Source organism: Atractosteus spatula, chromosome 3 (genome assembly GCF_055471065.1).
Source record: "Atractosteus spatula isolate fAtrSpa1 chromosome 3, fAtrSpa1.hap1, whole genome shotgun sequence".
Lineage (NCBI taxonomy): Eukaryota > Metazoa > Chordata > Actinopteri > Semionotiformes > Lepisosteidae > Atractosteus > Atractosteus spatula.
In genome coordinates, this window is record NC_142708.1 from 19,941,772 (window position 1) to 19,959,543 (window position 17,772).

The 17,772-nt window shown below is 35.1% G+C and overlaps 1 protein-coding gene across 5 annotated transcripts in view; it reads right to left on the bottom strand.

Annotated features, from left to right (window-relative positions):
- Positions 1–4,185: 4,185 nt before the first annotated feature.
- pam (peptidylglycine alpha-amidating monooxygenase) overlaps positions 4,186–17,772 on the bottom strand; it is a 120,326-nt gene continuing 106,739 nt past the window's right edge. For 3 of the 5 annotated variants that reach the window (XM_088909949.1, XM_088909947.1, XM_088909946.1), the window contains 10 exons: positions 16,100–16,216; positions 15,747–15,819; positions 14,944–15,154; positions 14,169–14,372; positions 13,623–13,741; positions 11,268–11,367; positions 7,409–7,462; positions 6,661–6,900; positions 6,292–6,351; positions 4,186–5,033 (listed from right to left, as the gene is read on the bottom strand). In XM_088909949.1, coding sequence (XP_088766075.1) covers positions 4,852–5,033; positions 6,292–6,351; positions 6,661–6,900; positions 7,409–7,462; positions 11,268–11,367; positions 13,623–13,741; positions 14,169–14,372; positions 14,944–15,154; positions 15,747–15,819; positions 16,100–16,216 — 1,360 coding nt within the window. In that variant the 3' untranslated portion in view covers positions 4,186–4,851. The remainder of the gene's footprint in view (positions 5,034–6,291; positions 6,352–6,660; positions 6,901–7,408; positions 7,463–11,267; positions 11,368–13,622; positions 13,742–14,168; positions 14,373–14,943; positions 15,155–15,746; positions 15,820–16,099; positions 16,217–17,772) is intronic. The other 2 variants (XM_088909950.1, XM_088909948.1) reach the window with 1 other exon arrangement.

A 17,772-nucleotide genomic window follows, 5' to 3' on the forward strand; every position in this document is an offset into this window, starting at 1 on the left:
AAGTGCCACAGGATCTTTATAGCATATTCTGACACAGAAATCCCATTAGCAGAAAAAGCCCATGAACTCTGAACCTGGTCTTCAAAGAGGAGGAAGGGAAGATTTCCAGCGAGCCATGACATGAGATCACAGAATGTAGGTGGGTACTGGCCAGCGTTCATCTTTCCAGAGCCTGATGTGGATAGTGGCTTAAGTGATTTTTTTTACACAAAAACAAAAATTCATTCTGTAAAAGGGTTAGCTATTTAAGAAGTCAGGACCCCGGTTGACATATTATTGCCATCTTCTACACTGCCATCTTGGTGTGCAAACCAATAAGAATGTGCAGAACCAATAAGAATGTACTGTACAGTATATAGTCTAGAATTTAAATGACATGTTAAATGTCAATTATACTATAGACGTCTAAGATCCAATTAAGAATATTGTGTACAATTTTGGTCTGCATGTTGCAAAAAATACACTACCATTAATTAGTCTGGAGAAAAGGAACCATTGCATGGTTTAAAGAACAGAAGCTTTATAGGAACAAGTAAAGGTTTACTCCATGCTGAAAAGAGAAGAAAAGAAACACAACATTTTGGCTGTGGAGCCTTCTTCGGGTGTTCTTGAGCTACAGTAGCTTTATAGTCTTGAACAGAGAACACTGTGATACAGTAAACTACCGACTCAATTATTCAAAAGCATTGACAAAGTCACCCCAGTGAACTTATTCCGAAACAAAAATGAAACATAATCCAGAGTACAAAAGTTGAAACTACAGAGAAGTATAGTTAAAACTGAGAACAGAAACCGCTTTTTACACAGAGACATGTCATGTTGTGCAAGCTAATGTCTTTTTTCAAGGAATGAACACGTTTTCAGAAGTGGACAAATGATCCATGGATCACTTGAGTGCTAAAAATGCAGCTACAGTAGAGGAGTCTAATGATGTATTGCTTAGAATCTCATGTTGCCAAGACATTTTTTAACACTGTACTGTAATATTTTTCAAGGTATTTCCACAATCAATATAACAGTTTGAAAATTCAAAAATATTTTTTTCTGTAATATGAACATACTGTCTGAAAACCTTTTCCTGAAAATTCAAATACTGGTATCTGAGTATACGCAATATGTTGGATATTCTGATTCATTCACTTCATTTCCAAAATTAATGTGAAGACACATATGGTCCAAGCCTTTACAATTAATGATTTTAGGGTGACATAAAACCTGCTGAATTGTGGCTCTCTCGACCACCCAGCTCTTGTACACGTCTGTTATATGAGCACTATTTTTCAGAATTACGACAGGAGTGACACCTTTCTGCCACCAGGTGTCACTCATGCTACGTTAATGTGTTGTGGCTACTTCCTTCTAGTTTTTGTTCAGTCTGGTAATCGTTTCGCTATGAATGTATAAACAAACCTAGATATCTTTAAAGATCCCTTTCTACCAGTTACTTCCCCAATGGATTTATGACTAAATATAAATGTGAAAACAACTTTTAAATATGAAAAGTAAATTGCTTTAAAACTTCACAAAACAGTACCCCTGACTTCACCTGGTGCTATGACAAAACTTTGGTACAATTATCATAATTTGCATACAGTACATGTGCATGAAGTCTCCAATCAAAAAAAGTAATCATAAAAATGAAAAGCCATGCTTTTTAAATGTTTCTGCAGGCAGAAACAAGAAAACGATATACTGTAGAAACTTGTTACATCTATTAACAATTTTATACTTTTATACTGAAAGACATGCAGATTCAGCCTCCGCAGTATATATAAAGTAAAAAGGTGGTCTATCAATCAGATTTTGTATTTACTAGCTAATCGATCCAGGAATCTCATCCAACTGTTTCTTGAAGGATGCCAGAATGTTGGCTTATACAATATTGCTTGTTCCGTACTCCCTCAACCCCTTGAGTAAAGAAGGGCCTCTGGTTTTCATTTATTGAAAGACTTCTTGAACATATTCCAGAGCAGGAACATCTTTTCTATGAAGTGATTGCCAAAATTTCACACAGTTTTCTAAATGTGGCATTATAAATCTAAATTATACAATTGTATCATAACATCCCCTGATTTAAATTCTACACTTTAGGCCCGGGTGTGAGTGTGTGTGTCCTGTGCTAGGCCTGTGCCTGTTGCTTTCCATAGTCTCCGCCTTCCCCATGATCAGAATTGGATAAAGTGGTTAGAAAGTGGATGAATGAATGGAAATATTTTGAGCGAATTCCACGGTTGTTGAAACTGCAGTTGGCGAGGGGACCCTGTATTTATTAATGCTTCATGAATGAGGTTTCCAGTGTTAGCCTAAAAAAGCCCATTTAATTCCTACATCTTGTTAAATTCAAGGCTGAGCATGAGGATGTTTTCTTTACCCACTTCTTCCAAACATACTGTCATTGCTGGGGAAAGTAATTAATTAGTTACAATACGATTTGGAGGTAGTTGCTTTTTTGAGGTAATGCATTTACATACTGTAATAACACGTAAAAGAGCCTTAGTAATAGAGATGAAAGTGTTTTCTTTCTTCTTTATTTCAGCATGGAATAAACCTATTACTTGTTCCTTTGCAGCCTACGCATGCTGACGCAGCTACCCACCTGAAATACTGTAATAACTACTCGTTCACTAAACAGATCACTGTAAGTTAAATTTTCTTTTTCTTTGGTTTCTTAGGTTTCTGTGGTCAAGCACATTCTCTAGATCAGTCTATGATTGAAGATGCATGGGGCAGGATGGACTACCATCATCGCTGTATTATAAACCCACCACGTACGCTCCTACACCTGCACAGGGAGAGATTCTGCACTACTGTGATAACCTCTAGAAGGCAAAGATGCATTGCAGTGATTGATGCTGATGATGGCTGTACAATGCACTGACTTTGTGACTTGCACTTACACCACCAGTGTAATGCTTAGTCCTCACTGGAGCATTGCTGTGGAACTATGCCTCTGATCTTATAAATGTTGCATGGTTGCCAAAGCCAGAGTGACTGAAAGCCTGTCATGTACTCATTCTTTTATACCCACTCATGCACTATTGTTTTAAAGTTAACATGTGACAAAACACCATGACACAAATATCCCTTCAGTGCTTAGCCATTTTCAACCCACCGTTACACTCCAGTTCACTTCATGTGGCATTTAGAGTTGTTTTGAAATGAGGTAGCCTCTGTTTTATACAATATCTGAGAACCAATTGGTGGATAATTCAACATATCCTTTGAATGCATATTGGTGCTGTTTATTTTCCATAGACATAACTTCATGACTTTTTTTTATCTTTAACTCAACACCTATAGCTGGCATGAGGCTAAAAAATTCATTTTTTAGCATGAAATTAACCTCTACTTGTTCTTTGCAGCTCCAATTTCCTACTCTAACCATGGTAACCTGACACCTTTGATAAGTCCACACTTCACAGAGTACCTTTTGGGTGCAGAGATAACAGCTCCCTTTCCCATTCCACAATAACAATGATGGAAATGAAGTGAATACTAAACAGTAAATGGCTGAACCTTCCAGAAAAAAAGTCAGTCTTTATGTGAGGGATGGATGGGGCTTCGAGGAGGTTAGGTGGCCTCTGTCATTCATTTTGTCCTGTTGTTCAAATACATTTAAAAAACCGGTGTACACAAACTCACTGGACTTGTAAGTGAAAAAAAGATAAAGGGCAAAACACGTCAAAGAACAGGCAAGTATACAAGGAGAAAAAACTGTTCTCTTTTCGCTTACTGTACGTGTGTCCTGATGTTTGGAGTGGTGTCACGTCAAATAACTGACCCTTTGATCCACAATGTAAGACTACATAACTGATATGGATTCAAGGCCCCGCAGTGCTGTCTGCATGTCACAGGCACTGACCTCAGAACAATAAAATCTTTTTGATTTTAAAGATTAAAATGTTTTTTTTTATAAAAAAACTTCTTTTGTATTTTATAGACAATCCTTTGGATATAAATGGATAATTTTCAGATATAAAATCCATCTTTCTGGCGCTCCTAGCGGTGCAAATGATTTAAAACAGTAAATGTTAAATTCATGTTAACAACCCTTTTTAAGAAGTGGGAGAGTATGTGACACTCAGTGGATGTACACTCAGATTTCTGCAAAACAACCTGCGATTTGTATGTTTTTCACTGAAAGGTCTAGAAGCATTCTGAACACAACACCACAGCGAGCAATTATGCTTTGCAGACACTTTATTACACAAATTACATTGTTACTGAAAATAGTGTTCTGATGGTAAAACCTCAGTATTTCACAATAAATATCAGACACATCTCAGCACATATCAGATAGGAAAATTTTGTAAATACAGTTTTAGATACAGAATAGTTATTTCTCTCTTTTACCTTCAATGAATGAGATACATGAAAATCGAAATACAAGAGACAAATTAGCAGCTCTCTTATTACTCTGGCACATTTTAGTCTTTTAGGTACTGCAGAAGGCTGAATACTTAATTGAAAAGGCACAAATGTACAGACAGGAGATGTCTACTAAGGTACTGTACCAAGAATGAAAACAAAAAATGCTGTTTGGCTAATAAATGGCTGGAAGAAGAAATTGTCAGTTCAATAGTAACAAAAATAAATGACTCCCCCCTTCCCTCTCTTTTTCTCCTGTTAAAAGTTATCCATATATATTGAATTTGCTCTGCCAGCATTTTAACTCTGGTCCCATTTATATAAATTAACAAAATGGCAGTTGTTCCTCATACCTGGAAATTTTGCACAAATAAATAAATTATTGGCAGCCGATACAGACAATTACGGTTACTATTAAAATACATCCTGCACATATGAGCAACAGATCGGTCAGCACTCTTCATGATCATTATTTCGTGGATTCTAGGAAGATGAAGAGACAGGAGGAGGAGGAGCAGAGTACTCCTCTGTCTCCGAATCTGTGGCCTCTTCATCATCCTTCTCCTGGTCACTGCCTTCTGTACTCAGCCGGTCAAAGCCTTTCCTACTGTAGCCTTTGTGACTTGCAAAGAAGTTTCCCAGATTGAGACCGCCGCCGGTCTTTCCTGTATTAGAGATCAGGAGAGAATGGGTGAGTTTGCTGTGCTTTGTTTGCATAACCTGCAATTATTTTTTAACATGAATTTCCATATAAACAATTCTTAAACGAAAAATTGGGTCTTAAGATTCAAGAACAGAGCAAAATGGAAGCACACAAAAAAACCTATTCTTCTAACTGTGTGTCATTTGTTATCTTAGCCACCTTTTGTCTGTGAAAACTCAGTTATCTTTTCTTACAAATACATTATCACTTGTATATATACAGTACCACCAACTGCTTTTTATCATGTCTCTCCCTGTATGAAACTCAACAAGGACAAGTCCTGATACTAAAGAGTGTGACAGAAGCTGAAGTGATATAAATTATATTTATTAGTCTTATCTATAGTGCCCTTAAGTGCTCGCTGAAGATTTACGCTGTGTTATTTGACATATTCCATACTCTGCAATCAGTAGCTTTTGGGTTGAATAGCTGTTCTGCATTAATACTCTACTTGACTTTAGTCAGACAAAGATACCAAACTAAGCAAAAATATTCTCTATGCCATGTCCTTTTATGATAAATACTAACTAGATATCTATAAGTCTTAAGATGAATATAGTTATGGCAAAGCTTGTTGAGCAAGTGGAAATGTTTTATATTCTTATGAAGACAGGACGGATTCCTGTTACGTGTTTCTTGTTTTTGCATGTTATACTGATAAGATTGGAAAATCAGTCTGAAAATATTCCAAGGGATAAAGCCTGACCAGAAGCTAAAAATACCTCCTTGAATTGCTGTGGACAAGTAGATTGTTGGATGGAAACTTGGCAGCAATGTCAAAGAAGATAGACAGAAAATACTTATTATTACTGACAGCAAATGATAGAAGGAGGTTTCCTTCCATAATGAATTGTCCCGACCATAGGCTTGTAATGCTAATAGAATGTTGTTTCTACTCCTTAAGGCTATTTATTTCTGTATTTTAGTGCTACAATATCTGAGCATTTTAACCATCTGTCTCTTTTTGAACAGAGGTTAAAGCAGTTTCCACTGCACTGAAAGCTTAACACACTGATGAAGTAACTGAAGGTGATATTATTTCATGGTACTGTATATTAATGTTAATTATGTTTCATTACATACATTCCACAGTGCTGGTTAATGTTTGCAAGGCATTCTGTTTATACTAAATGCCTCTGCGGTGGTGCTAGGTCAGTAATTTTAAAAACTGCAGCTTTTATTTTCAAAGATGATCTATGATGGAAATTCATGTGACTTACCTCTAAGTTTTCCCAAGATTCCGACAGAAGAACTGGACTCCAGTTTAGTTTCAGTGTCTTCTAGGAAGTATGAAAAATTAAACATTAAATCTGATGTATGGTTTTTACGTTTCTAAGTCTACATATGAAGCACATTGGCAATTACAGGATTAAGATTACTTTGCGTTATAGCACCTAATCCTTTAAAATCTCCTACTAAAAACATTATTTTTCTACAGTTCATCAAATACTTGAATGAAAAAGAAAGCTCTTTTCGCGTTTAGTAAACAGCTTATAGTTTTGACTGTAAATGCCTTGAAATGTCTCAAAAGATGGAAGAAAAAAAAATCCTTTTTAACATGAATTCAGTAATAGTTAAATGCATTGTACCTCCATAAATTCTTGTTTTTCTCCATCTTATGAAAAGTGCAATGGCAAGGACGACCACAAGCGGAATGAGCAGCAGGGTGGTAATGATAGCTACAGATGCTCCCTGAGTGCTCTGTTTAGCTATCGTCTTTTTCTTCTCCTCCGGCTGCTGCGTCTGCTCCTGGGTTATTCCTTTGGCAAGGCTTTGCGCCTGTGCTTTGTGACTGGGCTTTAAGTGTGCATGAACAAATGTTTCCATTTCTAAAAGCAACAAATAAAAAAAAAATTCTCAGAAAAAAATAACTTTCTTTGAGGAATCCCTTTCCAGTTAGTAGAAAATAGGATGAACAGGCAACATTTGCTGTTTACAGTAAGTACAGTAGTTTATACACATGTGTCTTAACAGGTACATGTATTTACACACTTACATGTGATTCAACAGTTTATCTAACTTCTTACCCTGATGATGGCAGCAATTACCTGAATTGCTAATCTACTAAATGATGACAAGAAAGACAGCACTATTGTGTGCTTCTCTTTCTCTATTGAGAACAAAACTACCTCAAAACTGTCTATTAATTAAAAAAAACATTTTCATAGACAAGGCAAGGGCTATTTACCGAGTAATACAATTAAATCACTTTTTATCCCAGTCCTAACACAAGTCTGGGGTTATTGATTGCTTGAAGAAAACTGTACTGATTTGTAATGTACTGTATTGTATTACTGAAGATAATGACAATGTCCTTCAGATAAATGAAGTTCTTACCTTCTATTTCATGAACTTCAATTCCACCTTTTTTAACTGAGCGATGTTCAGCTTCTAAAATCCAAACAGAAATGCAAAAACTATGAAAGTACTTCTGGTGCCAGTCTAGAATAAACTTTTTAGACAATATTATTTTCATGTGTTATTGTATACACGCATAGCAATTGTACTGCGATTTCATGTCAGAATCCAGTGCAACTTTAATATTTTGGATTATAAAATAATTATATCTGAAAGGGTTAAAAGTAACTGATTTTTCCTATGTTATGTTATGTAAACAATTAAAAAAATATTAGTTATCAACAACATGCTAAGATTATTTGTTTTAGACTTCTGGGTAATAACTATTATCTCAGCTAAATTATATTATTAAGAAGTGCGGTCTAAGCCCTATCACTCCAAGGACTGCTTAATGCTTTGGGATGGAACTGAAGAATCTATAAAAACAATCACATCACATATCTATATAATAATAAATGATCACATCTGTAAAGTGCTTTTTCAAATTATCCCAGAGTGCTCCAATATAGGGGGTTCCACTATGGTAATTCAACATCCATCTGGACAACACTATGTAACCATTATATGCAAGGAGGTGGAAATGTGAGAAATTAATTTAGACACTTGAATTAACTGGGAAATTCAGGGTGTCTCCAAATCCACAGTGGACTTTAGCCAGGAGACCAGGGCTAACACTTCTACTCTTTCTAAAATTGCTATGCAATGTTCAGTTATCAAGTACAACTTTGGTATTTGCAAATTTGATTTCTTGAGGTCACTGTGAATGGGTAATTCGCAAATACAGTACTTAATACCCTATGAGAAAAATAGTGTATGTTTCCACAACTCGCACAACCAACCATTTCATAGTAATATTTTTTGTCAAAACCATTTCAGAAATACTGTTAGTTATTATTGGTATTAAGTATTTTTAACTAAAATGAGTACTAGAAACTCACAAAAAGCAGTTTTTCCTCTTAAATTCAAGTAATTAGATCACTGTTATATTATAGATTACTCTTTATTAGAATTCGTTTTTTCATTCTTAGTAGTGCACATTTTCTACACTTTTTACATCTTGTTTTTATTACTATTATAAAGTTCTACTGTACTGTAATAAAGTCAGCACAGTAATAACTGATGAGAAAGTAAATTACAGTAAGTGTACTCACTCCCTTCACACCTACTCATTACTGCTCTTGCAATTTGTCTAATTATCTTTCTTATATTTTTTCTTATTAATTTTAACAAGATGTTCAAGAACTGAGACTGTGATAATGTTTACAAAACAATGGTCCATGGGGGCCACAGAGTTTTTATTTATTTCATGGGACAACACTGAGTCACATACTGTACAAGCATTTTCTCTCATCCCAAGTCTATACACGATGCACATCCAAAGCTTTCCTGGAGATAACTGAATAACTGAAGCACAACTTACAATGCACTGCTGCATTATTAGTGGTGGGCTCTAGGCCCCAGTTAACAAAGAGATATTAACTCTTTGTTAAGCCAAACTGTGAATATTGAACTTGTGAATACTGAGATTTTATTGTACTCAGCTTAAAGTCTTATCTGAAGGATGACACATTCAGTAACAGTGTTTGCTCTTACCATATTAGAGCATAGGTTTATAAACTAGTCCACTGATACCGCTTAAAGACCTTAGAGGTCTTCAATCCCCTTGCTGAAGAGGTTTAGTATTGCTTAGCTTGTGAGATCTGAAGAAATCAGGCTATAAGGTGGCATACTTGATTTGGCAGCACTACTGGGACTCTTGCTGATCATTGAGGTTTACATATTTATTGAGAAATATCAATTATTGATACTAATAATTATAGAATAATTTGTATTTTGCATGTAAGTAGACTCCCTCCAGAGCTTCCCCTCTATTCTTGGTTTCATACTACGAAAATACCCATTCTTCTGTCATGAGTAAACACTAACAGTAACATTGTGTTTTTTATTGAAGTAAATTTTGGTTAATTTCTTCTGCTGTTAAGTAAAAATTAAGCAATATCCTTGGCTAATCAATAGATACAAGCTTCTTATATGCTACTCCTCATTTATTGAATTTCATCATAAAAATTACACTCATATCATTACATTCAGACAAGATCTTACTGATTGAAATGTTCTCCAAAATAAAAAAAAGGCTCATTAGTGAGACTTTTTGGAAAATGGAAACATCCCCACTTTTAGAAAATGTCAAGAAAGCCACATTACGGGAATGTCACGCCATCTCTTCTGTAACAAAGAGGAATGTCACCTTAAATCAGAATGGTTACAAATGATGTGATATGTGGGCCTATGGCATTATCCATCTGACATTTCAGTTTTTAACACTGTTTCTATTTCTGTTCCACTCATCAGTCACGGAATGTAGGATGCTGTCAAATGTCACTTGATTAACTGTGAAACATCTTTTCCTCCCATTACAGTAACAAATACTGTAGATTGCTTCCTTAATAACAGCTGCAAACAAGAAGTTGATCTGTATGCAATGCATATATCTTTATTGATACTATTATTATCTGGAATGTTCTGTGTACATAATTTGAGATAGCATAACACTAAGGAAATCACCATGAATATTTGAATCTGTCATCATCAACATAAAAGAGTAATTTCCTTCAAATAATAACTACGTGCTAAAACATAGTAAATCATTAGAATCTAAGAAAAACAAACAATTTTACTGTGAGTCCACTGCACAAAATAATTTGAACATAGAGAGATAACAATAGGACCATTATACACTAATATTAATTTTACACTGTAAAAGAAGGATTGTGAAGACCATTTGGTCAAGAAGACTTTGAAGAAAAAGTAGAAAAACAATACCTTTATATTTTCTAAATTTTTGTTTTTAAAATGACAGCAACATGTGTTATACAGTATGCTTACAGATCTCTGTTATTTCACTTTGCTTGGTAAGGTTTAAACATGAACTACAAACAACACATTTTAATTTTCTTACATATTGTAAGGTTGGTACAAGTAGAAACAAGCCAGTGTGCATCAACCATTTACTGTTTCGTTACTGAAGACAGTAAAGAAACAAAACACAAATTTCTTCAGTTTGGTTTTCTGGTTACAATTCATTCAAGAAGCAGCATTACAAAATAAATACAAAAATAAATAACCAATATGACATGCTTACACAGAAATTAGTTTTGAAATGAACCCTGAATTTTTATTTGCATTAATGCTTTCACAGTGTTATAGATTGCCGTTGATGGCCTATATAAATGTAATGCTACATAATTTAGAAATGCATTTTTGCAGAGTGAATGAGGACAGATTAAGAGTGGGGGGATTGAAACAGTATTTTCAATTAACTTTTGACACATTTTTAAAAATAAAGTCCAAATAACTGTACATTTCTTTGATAAAACAGAACTACTCTGTACAAATTCTGATTTGGTAACAATCCAACATCAGGACTTCTGAATTTCTTTTTTTATCATTATCTTAACCAAACAATTCACATGACGTTTTTGCAGCAGGATACAGAATATATTTTGAGTGGAACATATTAATATAGATACATATTTTGTTATGTAGTGTACCCTGCTTTAAGCAGTAAACTTGTAAATTGTTTTTGTTTCATAATAGCTTTCTTATTTCAAAACTAGCTGCTACAGTTTATGTCACATAAAAACAAATTTCACCTTTTTGGATCATCTTTACCTCCACTGTCTGAAAATCAGCTTGTTTTGCCATCAAATATTAAGCACATACTGTAGAATCACTGTTGTTTAGTTTCCTCCGGGAAAGGTTAAAAATGTTATAAAGATTGGTCTGATATAGACTATTTCTCAAAAGCAGTTCTTTTCAAACCAGACTTAACACTTACTCTCTGAAGAGACAAATTTAATCACAGTGTCAGCAGTTGCATCTCCAACAAAAACTGTTCCATCTTTGGCAACAACGATGTCATGTGGCATTTTAAACTCCTGCTCAGAAAAAAAGAAACATGATGTAAATTATATATTATTAAGACCATTACATTATTTTCTTCATAGTAATAATCTGATAAAAAGTAACACTTGAAAATGTACTCATTTTTCATTCCTTAATCAACTAAAAAAAAACTCAATACATATTAACCTCAACACATGTGACATTTGCAAATCCTCCAAAGTACAAAGATAGTTAATTCACCAGATGCCTTTTCAACACATAGGGATTCATCACAATTTACTGTACTACAGTGTTAACTTGTTTTTAGATCATGAAAACAGCTTTGAGGTGGGTGTCTTATATTTAAATGTCCTTGTAAAAATATGATATAGCTAGAGTCCTCTAGAGTTTTTCCATATCCACAGTTAATCAGATTTCAAATGTCTCTTTATATCATCACCTGCATAAGAAAAATATTCAGGGCTGAAAACAACAGATTGGATGATCTAATTACTTTTCATTGAGGTACAGTACTTAATAGCTCAGGTGGAATGGAAATCAGAGCTCTGCATGGCTATTGAGGACACTTAGTGAATCAATAACATAGAGTTTAGAAATCCAGGGTGATTTTTTATTTTTTGAAAAAAAAAATCAACAAAAATAATAATAAATTTTTAATAGTGCAAAAGTACAGGGAGCATTCAAAGTGGTTTGCTACTATGGTATACAATAAAAAGACAAGAATGACATGTTCAAAGTGCACTTAGCCCGTTTGTCCTTCAGACCAGAAAATCCCTGTTAATAGGACTCTTCTGACTGCCCCATTAACCATGCAACAACAGACTTCAAAGAGTCATCACAGCAGTCTTTTGAGGATGCGTCTGGGCTCCAGGGTGGTTGATTCAACTTTTCAGACACACATTAGTGAATGAACATTGAACATTTTCATGCTGTAGCAGAATATGATGTGTCAACATCTCCTGCCATTTATTTGTAGATAACTTTATGCTACCAGTCAGAATTTCAGCGTCAAACTGAAGGTAGCTGTACATTTGGATAAGATGCTAGCTATTCTTTTGTCAGCTCAACTAGGTCATGGTGTGAAATTACATCAGGTGGACATGCTGGGCGCTTCCACTGTATTGATTCAACCTTGAACCTTGAAGCCATTCAGTGTACTTGAGATGTACCTATGGTGTGACTCATCTTTGGTAACAATCAACATTTTTGACAACTCTTCTGTATTAGCATTGAAGAGCTCCACGAACTCTTCACTGAATCCAGTTACATATCTTGTGAAAGAGATCCATCTGGTAGAAACCTGCTATGCCGTTCATGAAAATTTGTTTTCAATGCTCTCAGCCAGGGCTGGCCCTAGGCATAGGCGAACACGGCGACTGCCTAGGGCCCCGAGGCCACCAGGGGGCCCCCCTCAATGCGCAACACAACATTCAAATGTGAGCTCTTTCTGTTGCTGCTGTGGATTGTCCTAATGGAAGCCCAGTCAAAAAAATGACCAATCATAACTGAGTATGCAATGTTTCTGAAGCGCAGAAAAGGAGAGCGGGATAGGTGATCTCAAAACAGAATTACGCCCAATAAAGTTATTGGAATAATGCACAATATGTAATAATGTAATAATTTGTGTTGTATTTGGTTTTGAGTCTATCGGATCCATGTAGCTAGAGAACGGTAGCCATGTCACATTTTCAAGCTACAGACACAGAATGATTTTGAGGTGTTTTTACTACAAGTTAACTGATTCAAGTTTTCTTTAATTGTACATGTGCCATGTAGGACACCTGGCTAAATCGGCACTTTCTGGCCAAACAAGAACGTGAAAGCAAAGGTACAGTACAGAAAGCAAAGACTGTTCTTTTATACGTAATAACCATTAAAACGCATTGGGTTTTTTGTCCTTGTGGTTTCTCCTGTATTTCATTAAACAAGGTATTGTGAACTCAACCTGTAGCCCTTTGGACTGCAATCTTTCACACAGAGACAGTGGCAGGAGTTTTTTAGTGCTCAAGTTGATTAAAACATACTTGAGGTTGAAAACATAGGCAAATAGATTTATAAAATGTTTTTTTATAAAATTTCCCCATCTGCCCAGCCTTATTGATATCACCTCCCTTGCTATTGACCGCACTTGTTTTTTATTTTGTAGTTAATTTCATATTTCTGCAATTCATTTCTACTAACGTTTCAGTGCAGTGATTAGTGGTAACTGTAGGAAATAATACATTCTTGTCACACACATTTAAGAAACTGCAAAACAGTTCTTAGAATAAATGTTTATTTTGCTTACCTGTGTGTCTGGGCTAAAGGTATCTAGAATTTCCTGTGTTGAATAATTCATCACAAAACCTCTCAGTGGGGCAGACCTGCCATATAAAGACTCTCCATTGACTGCATATATTAAACCACCTAAAACAACATAAGTTGTCATTAAATTATGATGTGAAAGCATAATATTTATTACAGCTAAAAGTATGCAAAGGTGTAAAGAAATAATAAAAGTAAACTGAATGTGATTCTATTCTGTTCCCTGAAATATAAAAACAATCAATCCTATCCATGGACTAAGGACATCAGTTTTCTATGTATATATTCATGCACATGCATGTAAATAGAAATGGCAACATTGTATAAAAGCACATGTATTTATGTTGAAAACGCAAAGCAAATTAATGAAGAATTTTAATGCTACTTTTTTGCAAATGCATCTTTGTCTACAATACATTGGATACAACAATTTGAAGGCGGTATCTTTAAAATGGCCAGAGGCAAGAATAAAATATTCATGAGTACTTTTTAGCTTACAAAGACAAGATATGAATTGGTATATACACACCGCGCTCAGCTGCATATGAGACAGCGAACACCTCTCCTCCAAACTCATTTTTCTTGATTTCTTTCACAAATTCTCCAGATTCTGCCACAAAACACTGGATTCGACCGTTCTCCCTGTCGGCTACACAGAGCTCCTGCCGGTCTGGTACAAAAGCCAGGCTATGAGGAATATTGAATGGGACTAGCTTCCGTCTGTCTGAGGAACCTACATATAAAAAGATGAAACACAATTGCTTTCTAAAGTGAAAAAAACGAAAGAGTAGTAGAAATCCATAGCAGTATAAAACGTCTGTTTTATGAATGAAGTTTAGGGAATAGGTGTATGTTAGAATATTTCACACGGTCTGTAATGTGATAAGGCATATGAGAACTGCATCGCAAAAAGCTCTGTGAAAACACGTCATCGCAGGATTTGAAGTGCATATTGAATTTGTTTTTACCCCAGAGAAAGGATTAACTCTGCAGGGGATGTGTGAGATTAACGAACCTTCGGGTACCCCTGCCTTACAGAGCAATTCAGATGTAAAGAAGCAACTGAAAAGACTGATTAGCATAACCAGAAAAGGTCCATAACAACATCAAATTAAAAGTGAACATACTACCAAAAATATGTACTTTTCTGTAAAGACATGGTTTAAAATATCCAAATATAAAAAAGGTATTACAAAAGGAATACCTGCACCATTCCACTTGTGAGATCTATTGTGGCGTTTGAATTTAAATGCAGTTTGAAATTCCTAAATCAGGAAAGTGTTGACCATAAACTGGCTTCGTACCTGCTCCCCATTGCCTTAAGAATTTACCATCAGGCGAAAATGTAACAATTCTGGAATTGCAATATCCATCAGAGACATAAACATTTCCAGTAACTGGGTCCACAGCTACATCTGTGGGCTGGCAGAAGTGGTAATTGTCACTTCCAGGTCGGAATGCCTTTCCCAAGACCATTAGGGGATCGCTATTTCCATCACTCCCCAGTTTAAATACCTACAATGAGATGAAATCGGTGTTATCTGTTTCTTTGAGCACAACCCCTTGTGATGAATATTTCCCCATACAACATTCATCTGGAAACAAATGTTTGATCACCATATTTTGCAACAATGTGTTCTATAATAAGTGGAAAAAAACAGAATTTAATTGATCCTACTTTTCATTAATGGACACACACAAACCGGCCAAACTAAAAATCATTTTATGCAGAAAAAAATACAAATATCCCTAACATGCCTTTTCAAACACGAAAATGAGAATGGTTTTACTGTTTATCTGTAATTCAGTTTAAAAAGCATGAAAGACTAGACTGAAAATAAAATAGGCCAATACCTTAAAATAGAGCTGTTTTTTTAGTAAGATATATGTTTCCATATTTGCCCTTCCCCTAATAAATATAAAAGCCTACTTCAGAAACCGAGACACATTAATCTGCTTCCATTTCATCTAATGTGAGATTATGTTTGGCATCCCAAACTGGAAGGGGATGTGAAGGGAATATGATATTCTTTCAAACAGCTACAGTAATGCACCTTGACTATTTTGTCAGAGTATTTTCTGAAAAACAGAAAGAGTTATTATTTACCTGATGAAGTGCTACATCTGTGACCCAGTAGTCATTGTTTTTGTCTGTAGTGATACCATGGGGCAAATAGAAGCTGAATAAAAAAAAGTAAGGTTACGCTTTCACTGAAAAGAAAAAAACATTTGTATGTTGGAATGATAATCTATGTCTATAATAAAAATATATATATATCAGATAGTGATTTATGATCAATTCTGCTACATTATCCTAAAACTTAGGTGTTAAGACATCTAAGCCACTACTCTCCAAGACTGCAAAGATGTAGCTTTTTAAGCAAAATTAAATATTTGGAAAACATGCTAATGGCAGGAAAAACACAAACAGAAAGCTCTTCCAAAAATAATGTCACTTACACATTCCTTCCTGAAGCCTTGAGAACTCTTCCTTTAGCAGGATCAACCACAAGGATTGTAGACTGCTGAATAGGGCCTAGGTCCTGTTGTTGGTAGATACGCTGGTTGTTAAAAGAACTACAAAACATGAATAGAAAGGAATAAAACGTTAAACAATTAACATATAATTTTAAATTAGACATGTTACTTCAGCCACTAGTGAAAATGCAGCCACAAAATACGAAACTGCAGGGCCACTGTTAAAAAAGAGTTGCAACTTCATGAAATGTACGTATCACTCTATTTATATACCATCATTAAAGGATTACTCATAACGGTGTAAAGCATAAGCAGTGGAAATCAGCTCATTCCATTCAGTAATGAACAAAAATGAAAGATGAATTACCAAAACCTAAGCAGTTCTGTTCCATTTTAAGCCCCCAAAAGAATTCTGTATTTAGGTTTGAGTTAGAAACGAATTACTGTACTTCAAATTTTAAGTTATTCAGAGGCTGTATACACTACAGTTAATTAATTCTGTAACATATAATGTATATCCACTTGCACTTTCTGAAGAAGGGGAAAAATAATAATCCACTGTCCTCTACAGGGTGATGTAATAGTGATGACTAAAATTCCTGTCCATTTGTCAGTTTCTTGAATGTTGGCCTATTATGAATTCAGATTGATTGTCTTGCCAGATCAAGGCAGTACAATACTCATAAGAGGTTTAAATAATGTATATCTTGACTAATGGAAAGGTGCACACTCCTTACTCACACCTAGTTCTACAGAATTAATTAGATCTTTTTCTTTGCTTCTATAGCTTAATGGGACAATTCTGATGCATTGCTGCAAGGACAACTCAACTGGAACAAGTCTCCAGGTGTAAAGCTCTGCAAATTAATGTCATTCTAGGAACTCAAATTCTTAACGAGAACATTTTGACTTCTTGTGGGAGATATGGAAATATTAATTTACTTGAAACTCCACTTCAATAAATAATTATCAATATAAAAGCACTTTTCGTATATGTGGCCAGCAGAAATCACACACTTTTTAATACCTGTATCATGATCACTATACAATAATCCCTTGCCAACCATGAGGGTTATGTTCCTGAAAACTCTTATGGTAGGCAGAGCTTAAGACTTTATGGGAAAAAGAGGGTTGGCAGAACTGAAGTCGCAAATGAACTTTTCTTTCCTCCAATAAAACATCACACTAAGGTGAAATGCAATACTGTAGATCTCAACAACAACAAAAATGCTATCAATGTCATAGTACTGTACAAAACAAAGCAAAGATAACTTGCAATACTGCAGTCAACTACAATTGATATTTTGACGGTTTGCATTATCCCTTTTAAAGGGAGTTTTCTCCAGGCATTGATAAAATTTAGTGCACCAAATTCAAATGACAAACTGCCTGTTTTTTTTTTAATTTTCAGCACACTTATGTGGCCTCCAGCTTCCACAAGATCATTGTCACAGGAGAATGACACATACTGTACTGTATCTCCAATTCACAGGCTTAAAGAATGCCTTTTCTAGATCAGCTGTCTCATCAGATGGCACACATGCCTCCAATACCACATGTAAATATCATGTAAATAGATATGGACACAGCAAGAGTTCCTACATACATGTTGAATTTTTAAGCGGACATGTTTTCCCAGGTATTGCGTTCTCCAA